At 37.0% G+C, this 17274-nt stretch overlaps 2 protein-coding genes across 2 annotated transcripts; both read left to right on the forward strand.

Moving 5' to 3' along the window:
* Positions 1-2: 2 nt before the first annotated feature.
* On the forward strand, positions 3-6042 carry LOC111698065 (FERM domain-containing protein 4A). The gene is made up of 4 exons (XM_023468300.1): positions 3-503; positions 1053-1687; positions 3142-4145; positions 4333-6042. Exons 1-4 carry the CDS (start codon positions 155-157, stop codon positions 5867-5869), a joined length of 3525 nt encoding a protein of 1174 aa, XP_023324068.1. The 5' UTR covers positions 3-154; the 3' UTR covers positions 5870-6042.
* Positions 6043-8901: 2859 nt separating this feature from the next.
* Positions 8902-12028, forward strand: LOC111698072 (peroxiredoxin-5, mitochondrial). The gene is made up of 3 exons (XM_023468308.1): positions 8902-9160; positions 9963-10081; positions 11717-12028. Exons 1-3 carry the CDS (start codon positions 8926-8928, stop codon positions 11906-11908), a joined length of 546 nt encoding a protein of 181 aa, XP_023324076.1. The 5' UTR covers positions 8902-8925; the 3' UTR covers positions 11909-12028.
* The last annotated feature ends 5246 nt before the right edge of the window (positions 12029-17274 follow it).

Genomic DNA, 17274 nt, shown 5'->3' on the forward strand with positions numbered 1-17274 from the left:
TTATCTATGAACCTGGAGGAATAAATATTGTCGTGAGAACTGGAAAGATTGTAAGAAGAACGAGCCGTGAAATGGTCCAGGTTGAGAATTCTAAACCTAGTCCAGTGATATCTACCGGAGTTGGCTCCGTAATACCAACCGGTTAAGCATCGTCATGGACCGTTTATCCAGCAAATTTAAACTCGTCCGATCACAATCCATTGGTGTCGGGATGGGGGGAGAAGCGAAAGTAGTGAATCGTCCCGACGGACGGACAGCCCAAATCGTCCTTTTGGACGAACGTCGACTAGAGTTGACGATACAGACGAGGTTGTATGCCGGCGAATTGCTCGATATGGTCGCCACCCAGTCCGGGTTGAAAGAGAAGGAGTATTTTGGTCTAGCAGTAGTTGATGATGCTGGACACTATACCTGGCTACAGCTAGATAGGAAAGTGCTTGATCACGACCTCCCACGCAAACCTCAGATCCTCACCGTTCATTTCCTCGTCAAATTTTTCATAGGTAAAATAGTCTTTGAATGGGATCCAGTCAGAGAGTNACGTAATGAAAATCAATGTCTGCATAGTTGGATAGTATTTTTGGTTTAATTTCATTATTGTGCTCCAAGTAACTACAAACTGTATCAAACATAAAAATGGAAATTGTGTTAGAAAGGATTCGTAATCGTGTTATGTAAGAAAATCTCAGCTTTTTATTCGTTTTATTTTTTTTAATGCTAAAGAGTGCCCTGTAAGAACAACAAACAGGGGTTACCCACAAAGGATGAGACTGTAATAACGACCTGAAACTCTTGAAATATTACTATCCTAAGGTATTCCATATTAATAGCTTATTAAATGATTTAGCAAAGAAAGAAACAAGTTTACAGTCGCAGGGAGTCATTAAGATAAGGAAACAGACTTTATAAATTCCATACAGTCTTCGCCTCTGAAATCTCATTCTTTGTGGGTAACCATGTAGTTCCAATCTATTAAAGTTCTGAAAGTTCTTTCATCTTAACCGATTTAAGAGTTTCAACTTTTTAAAGTATTGTTTATTTCTAATTTTCAGAATCAATTTCTCACCTGGCGGATAATCAAACTGTAGAACTATTCTACCTCCAGGCCCGTAGTTTAATCTGGAGAGGTTTACTCGAGGTAGAGAGTGATGTAGTTTTTCAACTAGCAGCGCTCGGACTCCAGGCTGCACACGGAGACTACCTAGATGAAGGAACAACGAGAAACCTTCTTAAGAAAAATACTCTACTCCCGACCTATGTACTGAAAGAACAACCGTCCAATGTATATTGTGAGGATCAGGTTATAGAACACTACAAGAAAACCAACGGACAAACCAGAGGTCAAGCTCTGGTCAACTATATGACTATTGTAGAATCTATGCCAACCTACGGTGTTCATTATTTTGAAGTATATGACAAGAGATCCTCCCCCTGGTGGATCGGTCTATCTTGTAAAGGAATTGCTCAATATAAACATAATGATAGAAAAGTGCCTGTACGAGTGTTTCAGTGGAAACAACTTGAGAATTTGTATTTCCGTGACAAGAAGTTTTCTATTGAGGTTCACGACGCTAAGCGTGTGGTCCAAACCTTGTCTTCCTTTAACCTTTACGAGGATGCATTAAAGATGGAGACCTCCAGTGCCAACGATGAACTTGTAGATGCTATTTCAGACTCAACTACTCAGGTGGGTTTAATGAGGGTAGTAACATTAGGTCGGAGGAAAGATTGAAGATAAGACGGTAGAACATTAGGACAGTAGGACTTGGTATCATCAGGACAGTGAGAAGAGAGGATGTAAGGTTTGTAGATCAGGACGGCTCGATCGGAAAACATTAGGACGGTAGGACTGGAAAACATTAGGACGGTACGACTGGAGAACATAGGACTGTATGACTGAGAAACTTGGGACGGTAGGACTGGAGAACATTAGTACAGTAGGACTGGAGAACATTAGAACTGTATAATATTTGGATGGTAGGAATGTAAAGCATTAGGACAGAAAACGGTAGGAATGTATTACGACGGTACCAGGATAGGAATGTAGAATATTAGGACTGAAGCAGGGTAGGAATGTAGAATATTAGGACTGTAGCAGGATAGGAATGTAGAATATTAGGACTGTAGCAGGTATTTGGATGGTAGGAATGTAAAGCATTAGGACAGAAAACGGTAGGAATGTATTAGGACTGTAGCAGGATAGGAATGTAGAATATTAGGACTGTAGCAGGGTAGGAATGTAGAATATTAGGACTGAAGCAGGGTAGGAATGTAGAGATTAGGACGATAAAACGGTATCAACGTAGAGCATTACGATGGTAAAACGGTAGGATATTAGAGAATCAGAACGGTAAGAATGTATATCATTAAAAGGATATAATGGTAGGAAAGCAGAGCATTAAGACTGTAGAATGGTGGGAAAGTAGAGCTTTAAGGCTGTAGAATGGTAGGAATTTATAGAATGAGGACGGTAGTATGGTAGGAACGTAGAGCATTAGGACTAAAGTATGGTAGGATTGTAGAGCGTTAGGACGATAGTATGATAGGAATGTAGAGCTTAAAGACGATAGTATGGTAGGAATGTAGAGCATAAGGACAATAGTATGGTAGAAATGTAGAGCATTAGGGCGGTAGAACATTATGACGATAGAACTGCAGGAATGTAGAGCACAGGACTGTATAATGGTAGGAATGTAGAGCATAATTATGGTCAAATGGTAGGAATGTAGAACATTAAAATGTAGAAATGTAGAGTAAATGACTGTAGACTTGTAGGAATGTAGAGCATTAGGACGGTAGAATGGTAGGAATGTAGAGCATGAGGAATGAGGACGGCAGGTTGAATAATGGAACTGTATAGGTCACAAAGCGTCAATGAATAATGTCAAGTTAATATCCTTCTCAATCAACCAATTTCAAGGATGTCTGATATCACGTGAAGTTGAGCAATTTCCTCTTCTATTGTCTTGGAATATTTTTATTTACAAGATTAGATAATAGATTTTTACAAACATTCATCTGATAGACGAATTTTCATAGTTAAATCATTAATTTGTGGATTCTACTCAGTCATACATGTAAGATTGGTAGTAAGGCGTCGATGGTTAAACATCTTGATTAATTAATATTTTGTATATTTAGGTGAGTGTGTCTAGAAGATCCTTTAACCCTGGTAATATTCACGTATATGTCTGGTACGCTCAAACCTCCGGACTAACCAAGTGTATCTGGCAGTCTGCTATCTCCCAGCACCAGTTCTACCTTGACAGGAAGCAGGCGAGGTTACGAGGTCAGGCCGCACACAGAACTTTAAAAGAGATCGCCCGAGATCTAACTCGTAGCTCCGCTAGTCTCAGCTCAGCATCTAGTACTCTTAGTTTAACAGGATCCTCTCATAGTGTTGGGGTATCCGGTAGTATTAACAGCCATGAACAGGAGAGTGAGCTGACCGAAGATGCGCGCAGAGCACGGATGGAGATGGTGGCCGCGCTCAAGGCTAGACGAGAAGCTTTAGAAGAGAAACTACGTGAGAAGAGAGCAGTATTAAAGGAACTGTGTATCAAGGAGGGAGAACTGACCGGAGAGCTACCTCCCGAAATACCTCTTGCTCCCGGAGAACCTCTTCCTGTTATTCGGAAACGGGTTGGGACGGAGTTTCAGATATCGGAGAAACTGCTGAACAAGTCTGGTTCTCCGGAGGAGGAGCAACTAGCCCAGCTCGAACTAGAACTAGAAATACAATCAAAGATTGCCAGTGCTGCCTTAAAACTCGCCAACGACACAAGTGCAAGAAAGAATGTAAGACGCCAAAGAAAAATAAGTTACAATCAATGCCAAAAAAGATTAAAGGAACTGGAGTTCAAGGTTGCAAGTATTCAACAAAATAAACAAAAGAGACCTAAGCAGCCCAGACCCCTGCACAACAGCCTGGACACTAGAAATATTCATTCCAAAGAGGAGTTAAGACGAGGGAAATCTGTTCCTGATCTGGGTCAGGACTCCCAGGAGGAGAGTGAAACGGAGTCGGAGAAAATTGAAACCATCGTCTCTCCGCGTTCTTGTCCCAGCTCACCCAGGAAGCAGCCTCTTGGTATTCCACTTCATGATACTATCAGTATGAATCCAGCCCTGATGAGTCCAAGCAGGTTAGTTTATATTTTGTTACTCGGAATTTCTACAGAGAATTCGTTTTTTGTGTTTTAAATCCACTTCCGACTAATGATAAATTTAAATTGGTAAAAACATATAACCACAAGATATCACGCGTCTGTTACTACTTAAACCAGAATTTGTTTCCTTAGGAAGTAATTTAATAAATTTATTTTGTTTCAGGGCACAACGGATTGGTGGCTACATACCTAGCTCCGTTTATCTCCGGTCCAGTTATAGAACCAAACAGTTTCCAACCTTATCCACTAGACCGCACGGACCTATGAAAGCCGTGTGGAACCATGATCATGATCCCCGCTCTCAAACCCTTCCAGGACCTTACAAAAACAGGTTTGACTCTAACTCCGGATGCGACTCCCCTGTAGGACTTTACAACATACCCCAGCAAAGAACGAGTCAAGCTTTCTCTTCTCTAGACGACCTGGACGGGTTGGCAGGTATGGGTCCTCCTCCCACCCGGAGACCGGAGAATACAGCTCACTATCCTAGCCTGGAAAGAACCGCACGAAAAAAGCAAAAACCTATTCATCTCTCCAGTGCCGCAATAATGCAGGCAGCCCTGAGACCTGAATCTAGGTCCCTGGAGAATCTGGAGGTTCTGGAGAATGCTGGAGCCCGAGGTACTGCTAGAACTAGGAGCAGGATATCAACTACTCAGGATACTCTAGCTGCCAGGGAACAAGCTCTAGATGATCTAGTTTATAGAACAAATCAAACTACTCTGAAAAATACTGATGAGTATCCGTCCTCAGGATATGATGATGTAGACGGAGGATATCCCGCCCTTCCTCTTCCTGCCCGGAGAACAACTCTTCTGCCGGGACAAACCTACCCTGAACCAATCAGTGCTTGCTCAAATCTTTTGACTCACTCCCATACCGTTTCCTCATTACGGGACGTGTTATCCCCTCCTCGACTTATCTCTAGTTATAACCATACCTACACTGTTCATGCCAGGAAGGTTGAAACTACTTTTGGACTAAATGAGTCCGTTAGGACGCATCCTGTGATATCTAGTGACAGCGACTCCCCGCAGTTACCACAAAGAATAAATCAGACTGATGAAGTGAAACCTCCCTTGTTTCCTAAACAATATTATAATTCTGTCAAACATCGACATCATGTCAACTCATTGACGGAAAAATCTGAATCTCCCGCAGTTCCTAGAAAACTTAAACCTTCGTCTCAACTCTCCCCAGCTCTAACTCATGCCAGTTCTTTATCCTCTCAATCCCTGCACATCAATGATTCAAATTCATCCTTTGAAGCACCGGGATCTGATTCTTCCGGTCATCCAGGAGGCTTTGTTCCTTACCGAGAAACCTCTAAACCATTTGAAATGGCCGATTTTTATAAATACTCAACTAAATTTCGCAAAGCAAGTGCCAGCAGTCTTCGATCAACTGAGAGTGAGTCTCCTCATATTCCTGGTTCGGAAAGTCCTAGATCCGGATCCGGAAGTCAGCGTTCTTCCATATCAAGGGAAAGTGTTCCTCCCGATTTACCGAGTAAATCCCTTCCCGTTGGATCCGGAACCGTGTCAGCGGTCCCTGCCCTGGCCCGTCTTCCAGGAAAGCAGGGAGGAGAGGACGAGGAGAGTTTAGCGGACGCATTCTCCACTGAGATGTTGGCTTGGTATGAGCAGAAACATAGTTCTAAACCTAACTCACAATCTGGAAAACCTGCAACACTGGTCTAACCAACTAACCTGTCTTCCAGTATAAACGCGCCAACTTTATATTTGCATTTACAGTATAAACAGTTTCTGTAACTTTATGAATTTTCAAGTACAAATGCTAAAATTGTCTTAGTATTATATTTTTCAAGATTCTCTCTCTATTCTTTATAAATAGAATATAAACTTTATCGTGTTATTGTTTATTAATCAAGAAAAAACTATTTAGATAGTTTTTAATTACATTTTTTAATTCACTCTTCCCCTTTTCACCAAAAAGTTATTTTTAATTGGAAACAAAAACAAAATTACTTAAATTTTTATAAAATTGACTTTTTGAAAATTTACAGAAAAGTTGGGGGAAAATACAGTAAGTACAAATGTTCTACACATGGTATCCCTGAGTTTATTGGAATTATCGGAAGTAAGGGATTAGCAAAACGGATTTATTTGATTCCAGGTCAAATTTAACGAAAACCAGAGAGTCACATCTTTTTCCAAATCTCCCCCTCCACATACACACACAACTAAGATGATTTTTTTGTGTGAAAAAATAGGTGTAAATTGTGTATTTTTTCTCATCTTACAGTTGGTCTGAAAACTAAAGGAATTAAATACTTACGCAAGCTTTATATTTTTTAATCACAATATCTTTGAAACCTGATGAGTAATGATTGTGTAATTTTAGTTAATTTGATTCAGCAGATGATATAGTCATGTGCAAAGATATAAGGATCACACAACGCAATATAGAGTTTGAAGAGAGTATTCAGTTTCTTTGCTGAGATATTTTGAAGAGAAAAAATATTGAATTTTGCCAATATCTTCCTCGCTGAAATGAATTGAAATATGTTTCATACCCAGAATGTTTTCCGGAAACTTAATTGTTCAAAACATTTTGACAAAAATAATCCTTTGTAAACTAAACGAAAATAGCAATATTTCTCTATAGGAAGTTCTTTACTCCTCCCTGTTAATAAAATCTGACTTCCAAAGAAATACAGTTTTTCTTTCATTTTATTTCTCAAAACCTGGTTTCGGAACCAATATTTGGCTGACTTCATCTGGATCTGGTGCAATGGCTCTACTTAAAAGGGAATTTTGTTTACACAAAGGATTGGAAGTAAAGAGAAGTTGGTTTTACAAGTTGGAAGGATAAGTATTTAGTAATGTTAGGTTTATAGGTTGGAAGGATAAGAGAAGTCGGGTATAAAGTTCGGAAGGATAAAAGAAATTGGGTTTAAAGGTTTGGAGGGAGACGCTGGGTTTATATATTGGAAGGATAAGAGAACTCGGGTATATAGGTTGGAAGGATAAGAGAAGTCGGGTTTATAGGTTGGAAGGATAAGAGAAGTAGGATAAGAGAAGTCGAGTTTATAGGTTGGAAGGATAAGAAAAGTCGGGCTTTTAGAGCTTGGAAGTAAGAGAAGTTGGTTTTACAGCTTAGAAGGATACTTGAAGTTGGTTTGGGGTTGGAAGGATGAGAGAAGCTGGGTTCATATATAGGTTTCAGAGATAAGGGAAATTGGGAAAATGGGTTGGAAGGATAAGAGAAATTGGGTTTACGGGTTAAAAGGATAAGATAAGCCAGGTTTATAGATTGGAAGAATAAGAGAAGTTGGGTTTAAAGGTTGGGAGGATAAGAGAAGTTGGGTATAAAGGTTGGGAGGATAAGAGAAATTGGGTTTAAAGGTTGGGAGGATAAGATAAGTTGGGTTTATAGGTTGGAAGTATAAGAGAAGTCGGGTTTAAAGGTTAGAAGGATAAGAAAAGTTGGGTTTACAGGTTAGAAAAATAAGAAAAATTGGTATTAGGTTGGAAGGATGAGATTAATGGTTGAAAAGTTGGGAGGATAAGAGAAGTTGGGTTTTTATAAGTTCGGAAGGATGAAAGAAGTTGGGTTTACAGGTTGGAAGGATAAGAGAAGTTGGGTTTATAGGTTGGAAGGATAAGAGAAGTTAAGGGTAAATAGGTTGAAAGGACAAGAGAAGGTGGGTTAATGGGTTTTAAGGATAAGAGAAGTTGGCTTAATGGGTTGGAAGAACAGAGAAGTTGGGTTAATGTGTTGGGAGGATAAGAGAAGCTGGGAATTAATGGGTTGGAAGGATAAGTGAAGTTGGGTTTACAGCTAGGTTGGAAGGACAAGAGAAGTTTGGTTTATGGGTTGGAAGGATTTGTGAAGTTGGGTTTACAGCTAGGGTGGAAGTATAAGAGAAGTTGGGTATACAGCTAGGTTGGAAGGATAAGAGAAGTTGGGTTCACAGCTATGTTGCAAGGATAAGTGAAGTTGGGTTATGGGTTGGAAGGATCAGAGAAGTTGGGTTTACAGCTAGAGTGGAAGTATAAGAGAAGTTGGGTTTACAGCTAGGTTGAAGGATAAGTGAAGTTGGGTTATGGGTTGGAAGGATAAGAGAAGTTGGGTTTACAGCTAGGGTGGAAGGATAAGTGAAGTTGGGTTATGGGTTGGAAGGATAAGTGAAGTTGGGTTTACAGCTAGGTTGGAAGGATAAGTGAAGTTGGGTTATGGGTTGGAAGCTAGGATAAGTGAAGTTGGGTTTACAGCTAGGTTGGAAGGATAAGAGAAGTTGGGTTTACAGCTAGGTTGGAAGGATAAGTGAAGTTGGGTTATGGGTTGGAAGGATAAGTGAAGTTGGGTTTACAGCTAGGTTTACTGACACGTACATTCTCGGTTTGCTGAAAAGTGAATATATAAGCATACAATATCCACGCCCCCTGAAATTTTGCTTTTATGATGCCCCTGTCCTTGGCCATTCCTACGTCATCGTTGAGAAAGCTGCGAGCGCTGTAGTCAGCCGGTTGGGGTGGCACGGCAGACATATTTGAATCATAATTTAAGGAAATAGATATCATTTTCCATTTTAAAATCTTTCTAATTACCAAGGTTCTATCAAACCTCTTCTGCTATGGTTAAGCCCTGTTTTCTAATGAATCAGCTGTTTCTTCAAGCCCTGCCAACCTGACCCTGAGACTGAGTTTATCTTAATGTTTTTTAGTTTTATTTTAACTTTTAAAATTTTTATAATTTAGAAATATCAACTTTCTTTATCCAATATTTTCAGATGATGAACATTTGCAGAAACAAATTCTCCCAATCCTTAAATATTTTCAGTCGACAATTTCACGTTGGTAAAATGGCCCCAGTTGCAGTTGGTGACACCATCCCCTCAGTGGACCTGTTCGAGAACAACCCCGGGACCAAGGTGAACATTGCAGAGCTCTGCGCTGGGAAGAAGGTTGTTATTTTCGGCGTTCCTGGAGCTTTTACTCCCGGGTGCAGCAAGACCCATTTACCAGGTACGATTCCAGGAGTATTTGCATATTTTTAAAATACATGCATGCATACATTTTTTAGCACAATTTTTGATGTGAACTGCTGTTCTCCAAGCTGCTTTTTTTGTTCTGTCCTAGAGAACATTTTTTGACCCCCCCCCCTTATCAATTTTGTAGATGATTTTTTGGCAACTTTTTTTTTATTATCTTAGGGTTAGGTTAGGTTAAGACAATTTCTGGACCGAGCGTTGTGGCTAGGACAGGCTAGGGGGCCGAGCGCCGGGGCCAGGACTTTCTAGGGGGCCCGGCGCTCTGCCACATGACCAATGACAACCTTGTACAAAATTGATGGGGGGGGGGGGGCAAAAATCGTTCTTTAGGAAATTACCAAGGGTGCTTCGCGCCACCTTTTTCTTCACAATTTTGGCTTAAAATTTTCATAGTAAATGGGTCGACATTTTTTCCGGCAAAATTTTTCATCTTTAAACGTTTATAAACCTTTCATTGAGTCTTGTGGGATCGGTGAATAGGTACAAGAAAATAATTGTACTCCAACCTGAATTATTTTGTTTTGTTAGAATTTGGGATTAACAATATAACTTATAAACTAATTCCTTTTATATTAGCAAATTAGAACAATTTGAATACCTTTCACACTTTGATCCAATGAGCTTCTTTACCATTTACTAAGTAAAATGATATTTTGAAAAAGGCCATTGCAAACTGAGAATTAAAAGTAACTGAGAAAAGAAACCTCAAATAAGAATAGTAGTGATCGATTTCTGAATTAAATCCTGAACATTCCCTTTAATATATTTATATTAAGGTTATGTTGCTAAGGCTGAGGAGATTAAAGGGAAAGGAGTTGATGAGATAGTTTGTGTTTCCGTCAACGATCCCTTCGTGATGGAGGCCTGGGGAGAAAACCAGCAGGCCGGAGGAAAGGTAATGTTTTAAAAACAAAAGTTTAGGGATGTATATTTTCTATTAAAAATATTCCTTAAAGGGAGTGTTCACGAAAAATGAAAGGGGGTATAGGCTTACGGTAAAAAATAAGCGCTACTAAATCTTACTTCTGCCTGTTGCGTATATAGGCGCAACAGATAGAAGTAAGATTATCAATAGCGCTTTTTTTTCGCCGTAAGCCTATATCCTCTTTTATTTTTCGCGAATACTCCCTGTAAGCTCTCCCCCCGTTCCCGTCCACCGTTGAAAATTTAAAAAAAATACCCACATGTTAAGCATTTTTGCGTGGAGCTAAAAAGGGTTTATTTTATCTCGAAGAAAAAATACAACAAAAAAATTATGGTTAAAAATAGCTAAATTTGGTTTAAGTAAGAATTTTAAGAAGAAAGGCAATGATATTATACCTCCTTGTAGCTTGTTATTATATATCGGACATTTTATGATTACGTCACTTATAATTTTCTCTTTTCATGATTACGTCATTTATAATTTTCTCTTTTTTTGATTACGTCATTTATAATTTTCCCTTTTTATGATTACGTCATTTATAATTTTCTCTTTATGATTACGTCACTTAAATTTTCTCTTTTTTTGATTACATCACTTATAATTTCTCTTTTTATGATTACGTCACTTTTCTCTTTTTATGATTACGTTACTTATAATTTTCTCTTTTTATAATTACGTCACTTTAAATTTTCTCGTTTTATGATTACGTCACTTAAAATTTTCTTTTTTTATGATTACGTCACTTTTCTCTTTTTATGATTACGCTACTTAAAATTTTCTCTTTCTATGATTAGGTCACTTAAAATTTCCTCTTTTTATGATTAGGTCACTTATAATTTTCTTTTTTTTATGATTAACTCACTTATAAGTTTCCCTTTTTATGATTACGTCACTCATAATTTTCTCTTTTTATGATTACGTCACTTTTCTCTTTTTATGATTACGTTACATATAATTTTCTCTTTTTATGATTACGTCACTTAAAATTTTTCTCTTATGATTACGTTTCTTATAATTTTCTCTTTGTGATTACGTCACTTATAATTTTTTCTTTTTATGATTATGTCACTTATAATTTTCCCTTTTTATGATTACGTCACTTTTCTCTTTTTATGATTACGTTACTTATAATTTTCTCTTTTTATAATTACGTCACTTGAAATTTTTCTCTTTTTATGATTACGTTTCTTATAATTTTCTCTTTGTGATTACGTCACTTATAATTTTTTCTTTTTATGATTATGTCACTTATAATTCTTACTTTTCTTTTCAAACTTGCTACGCTATCATTGATTTATTCCATTTAAATGCATTGTGACATTCAGATTGACATTTGGAAGATTTGACATGAATAATAAATACTAAGTTAAGTTAAAATTGAAACCAATCACAAATGGAATCTTTGTTAAATGGCTTTAAAGGCTATAAATCTATATTTTATTTGTCAATGTGAATTTCGGACAATTTAACAGAAATCTTCCACTCAAAACAGCTACAAAACTTTTGGATCTGTTTCTGATTAAAAGATGAGCGAATATTAAGATAGTTCCGCTGTATATTGATATCACTGTACGATCGTTAGAGATTTATAACAATGATATCTAGGTTCGAATGCTAGCTGATACTACTGCTGCACTAACCAAGGCCCTGGAGCTAGACCTGGACCTATCTGCTGTACTAGGAAGTGTACGGAGCAAAAGGTTCTCTATGCTGGTAGAGGACGGGAAGGTTTCCAAGCTGAACATTGAACCAGATGGAACCGGTTTAACCTGCAGCCTGGCCGAGAATATTGTTTAAAAATAACGTTTTCAGAATATTTTTTCCTGGAATATTAAATCATTGGCATTTTATTTTATTTAGGTTGAAACCATTAGATATTATGTAAGAAATCAAAACCAAATACATTTTTAGATCTACTTTGTATGTTTGTTGCATAGATTAATAACAATACAGAAACACTATATTTCTTCTTTTCAAGATTTAGGGGTTTTTGTTCACAATAACCCTGAGGCAGAAGCCTATAGGAGTTTCGCGCATGCCGCGTTAAATGACAAGACAGACAGAGCATGCGCGAAACTCCTTTGAGCTTCTTCCCAAAGAAAATATATATATTTAGATACGAGAAAGTTGTATAATTTTAAGGTCTTCGAATAAATTTAAGCAGCACCATCTCCATCGTACGCAAGGCATTTTATCTTCTGGATTGTTGCTGAATTATCACTTTGTTTTTGCGTGATAACACTAAATGTGTACTTAAGTATTAACAAGTTAGTCAATGCAAATAAAACCAAGGTAGGAAGTTGACTAGACAAAGTTAAAATGTGCAAGTTGTACTTAAAGCATGTTAATTAATGCTCTGTTTTTTTAAGTTCTGAAAATTAACAGGAATTGTCAGTTAATTTTCTCTTTGTTATTATGCAGTTAAGTTGTTACAAATTTCCCAAAAAATGTCTTGCTTGTTCAAAACAGGTTCAAAATCAGTACCTTGCACTATTATTTTTGTAAATTCAAACCTATCATTCAGGATTTGAAAATTTCTCTTTCCAGAGGCCGAATTTAAAGAATTTGAGCCGCGGCTCAAATATGGCGGATTTCATTTAAAATTGTATTCAATTTTTTAAGATTTAAGCCGGCGCTCAATTGAAACCGGATTTTTGGGGATTTGAGACGCGCCTTAAATTCATTAAATCCGGACTAAGGACCACAGGAGGACGACCAATGACTACCTAACACTTTTTAAATTTTAAGTTATGAAGAATAAAATTGGTATATTGTGAGACTCAAAAAACGTGGAAATGGAAGACGACAGTTAAAACAATCTGATGCGTATTTAATGTTAAAACAATTAGTTTTACCCTTTGGGTTAAAATCCACTCACTGTACAATTTCCGTATTTCATGTTCATCTTAAACTGATGTTTAAAATCAAAATTTGAGCCTAAAAACAACTTACAGTCATAACCAGAAAACTCTGAAATATTAAGACGACTCTTAGACTCAAGTTATGACTTTAAATTGTCCAATGAGCATGGGACGCAGCAAACAACACCAAATACTTTCAGGGGCGTAAGAGGGGGCACCCATATAAAAAATACTTTAAAATCTCACTTTTGCCCTTTACTAAAAAAGCTTTAATCAATACTGCCTTCAGTGTAAATATATCTTCGATATTATTATTTATAATTATACAATATGTATCGTTTCTGTGAAAATATAGATATTTTTCACCCATTGAAGCTTATTCCTCAGTATGAAAGAGTAAGTGTCTGATGAGACCACTTAAGAAAATTACATATAAATAATTTATTAACACTTAAATGGAAGTACGTGTATATGATCGACTAGTTTACAAAGATAAAAAAGTATCAATATTTTTTCAGAAAAGGGGGTTTTAAGGGGGGGGGGTAAAAAAATTACCAAGGGGAGGGAACCAAAAAGTGCCCCCCCCACACAAATGCTCTCGTACACCCATGAATACACTTATTGTATGTCTGTGTTACAGCTAGTAATTTAATTTTATTGGTCAAACAGGTCAAGTTAGCAACACTTGAACTATACAGGATGCAGTACGCGTACTGTATGTTTATAAAACACAAATGCGTATTTCCAACAGATGACAGCAGGGGGAGAAAGGAAAATAGAAAGTAATCACTTTGCTATAGATGTCTTTTGTTTCAATGTTCTTTAGAGGTACAAGCAATTTAGTCAGGAGGGTTTAACCTGCCAGCGTATTTATATACATAATCTATCTATCTATATATATAATATATATATTATCTTTGCTTCTGTCTCAGGGTTATTGTGAATGAAAAACCCCTAAATCTTAAAAAGGCGACATCTAATTTTCTATCGCTAGTTAAATATTTTATTGAAAATTATTTTGATTGGTGATTATTTCAGTTAAACATAATAAGTATGGTAATTATTTTTATGTTTCAGCTTGGGTTAATTTATGTAAATCATAATGATGTCAAATTTATTTCCGTAGAAAAATGTCTTACTTTGTCTTAAAATTTCCTTCAAACATTTTTGACATTTAATTAAGACATCTTTGTTTGAAAACGCTAAAATACAATTTATAGTTAGAAATAAACCAGGGAGTATGATTATATGATTATAGAACATGCTTTGCAGACGGGTACTCCATTTGTATATAAAATATTCAGAAAAGGTTATTGTATACGCGGTAATTGTACATCAGACAAATATTTCTTATTCAAATGAAGTACCCGTCTGCAAAGCATGTATAATTATGGTAGGGCGAACCGCGTCAGTTATATCTCTCTTCTATTCCTTACTCCCTGAAATAAACACAATAAAAACTGAAGTAGACTGTTTCCATCAATGTGAGAATACTAAAGTTATGACGTAACTAGTAACCAGCCTAACAAATCGAATAAATACTCAAGTTTAACACACAAAATAACACTACCTGCGCAACTTTACAAAATTTACCATCAACATTGTTAAACTTAAAAAATTACTAATACAAACACCCAAACGTCTGCTCTCGTCAGGCTTAATTTGTACTGCAAAATAAACGTAAAGCATTCTATTGCACAAGATTGTAATGTACAATCTAGAAATCTAAACTTTTGCGTGAAACAAAATGTGATATACAATCATATTCCTTTAGACCAAGAATGGAAATTATTCCTCATGATTTACAAAATTATCTTCTTTAACTTTATTAAAGAAGATAATTTTGTTCTAAACAATTTTGATGATAATGAGATCGCAACTATGATCAACTTTTTATGTTCCGACCAGAAACTATATTTATATATTATACCTTATTCTTGTTTTTGTTTAATCATTTTGTACCATTTTACCTTTGTGTACGAAATAAATCTATAATAATAATTTAACATCAATATATTTAATTTTAAAAACTTGAAACTGTAAGTACTGTACTTAGTGTTAATTAAGTCTTCATTTCCCTCCCTAATTGTACTCATTTCCCTTCCATCCTTGTCTCCTTCCTTGTACTCATTCCTTTTCTGACCCTCCCGGCCCCTTGTACGACTTGTACCCGGTCCATTTCATCCCTTAGCCCCTACCCCTTTACTTAGTTCTTTCATTTGTTTAACAGCTATTGGAAATAACAAAAAAATTTAAACACGAGAAAAATCCATAGAAATAAGAATTCGGTATAGATCAAGCACCCTTAGCACCTTGAAACCCTTTAAACAGCGCTTTTATTTCGAAATATTATTCGACAAAGGGGGGCAACCCCATCCAGAACACCCCCCCCCCCACACTTGAAAAATATAATTTTGCCCCTTCTCACAAGTGCTGGTTGCCCCCCTGCCCTGAGCTCATTACTGCCCCCCTCTCTGTACTCATTCCCTTCCATCCCTGCACCCCTCCTCTGTACTCTCTGTACTCATTCCAATCAATCCGTTCTGGTTCTGTTCTAATTCCTTTTCATCCCTTTGCTCCCTCTGTCCCTGGTCTGCCCCCCCGCACTAATTCCTCTCTTTTTATCCAGCGTCCGTTTCGCCCAATTCTTTCTCCCATCCATCCTGACTAACTGCCGACCAAGCTGATTAAAGATACACCAGAAAGAATGTGCCGCCTCAGACAAAACATTTTTAAAGATCTATAAGAATAGAATCTAAATCAAATGGCTATAAGCTGCCTGCTCTCTTTTCTTGCGCTACTAATTTCCGGTGGGTCCTTAAGGCTACTTTTAGGCCAATAATTCAATAGAAAGGTGCAGCCTTAAGGCTACCAATTCAAAAGGCATCCCAAAATCTTATTAGGCTACCTTTATGAAAAGTGGCCTTCTGGTAGGCTACCTGGCAACCCTGAAAATAACTATTTTAACATTATGATTCTTTGACTGGAAGTATCATGATTCCTTGGGAGTTTCTGGTTTGCCAAAGACTATTCCTTCTCATAGAACGTACGAACAAGGTTCGTCCTAAAGACATATACTTTGGGGAACTATATTTAGGCCGGTAGAATTAGATGTCTCGCGTAAGTTTCTTATCTGAATCTGATAGATAGATAATTAGAACGCACACAGTCGGAGACGTGAGCTGGTCGACCATTGTAATTTTGTAAAGGAACGGCCTCAGCACAAGTGGAGGGAGTGATAAACCAAGGACGTTGAGTAAACCTTGACCAGGTTTAACAACAGCTCAGCACTATACAATGTTAACCGTCCTAAAGTAACTATACCTTACACATTTTACTGTTTTTCAACATAGAAGTTAATGTTTTCTCTTGAATTTGGATGGGTTCGGGACGGATTTACTCTTTCCAGGGAAAGTTTATTTAGCCCGGAGAACAAGTTATTCTAAACCCCTCGGGCGAATTCTTACTACGCAAATACGATGGTGTGTCGGAAATCTTGGACTCTCCTCTGGGTCTTCCTTGGTAACATTGTTAGACATAGTACACCAATTACAAGGCCCGGCTATACCATCAAAGAATATAATTCAGTTAATTGTTCAATTTCTATATTTTAAGTTTTATATATCGTTATTTTAGATCATTTATCCAAATACAAAACTATTGATAATGAATGAAATAGAATTTTAAGTTTAGATTGTGATATTATTAGAGTTTCAGGTATAAAGACACCTCCTTTGTCAGGGGCTGATACAGGAATTAAGTGCAGAGGAGGGTGGTATTTATTTCGGAATTCAAAAAATCAGATTTAGGAACAAACATTTTTTGAAGATATATATTTTTCCTGTTTTGCACTAGGTTATCTTTCCCTTAAGTGCTATCGAGAAGCTATTCTGAAATCTCAGGGGGGGGGGCTATGCCAAGGGGGTGCAAAGGTCCTGCCGCCCTCCTGTGTCCGCCCCTGTCCTTTGTGTATAACTAACCCTGGACCAAAAAGTAAGAAATTATAGTACGAATTTGCTGCAATAGGTTATGTTAAGAAAAATTTGCTATTCTATATAAAATTGAGATGTTTAATGTTAATTGAGACTTGAGATTCCCCAAAATAAATTCCATAAATATTCCACCTTAACCTCTATATATTAATTATATTTCAACTCGACAAAATTTACAAATCCCATTAGATTTCCATTTTCTACATTGTTTGTACTTGCAACGAATCAAATCTGGAATAATTTCCGAACTATCGAATATAAAGCAAAATTAAAACAATGAAGAAATATATTTTCTATGCTTCTTGTTACA

This window comes from Eurytemora carolleeae, unplaced genomic scaffold (genome assembly GCF_000591075.1).
Source record: "Eurytemora carolleeae unplaced genomic scaffold, Eaff_2.0 scaffold64, whole genome shotgun sequence".
NCBI lineage: Eukaryota > Metazoa > Arthropoda > Copepoda > Calanoida > Temoridae > Eurytemora > Eurytemora carolleeae.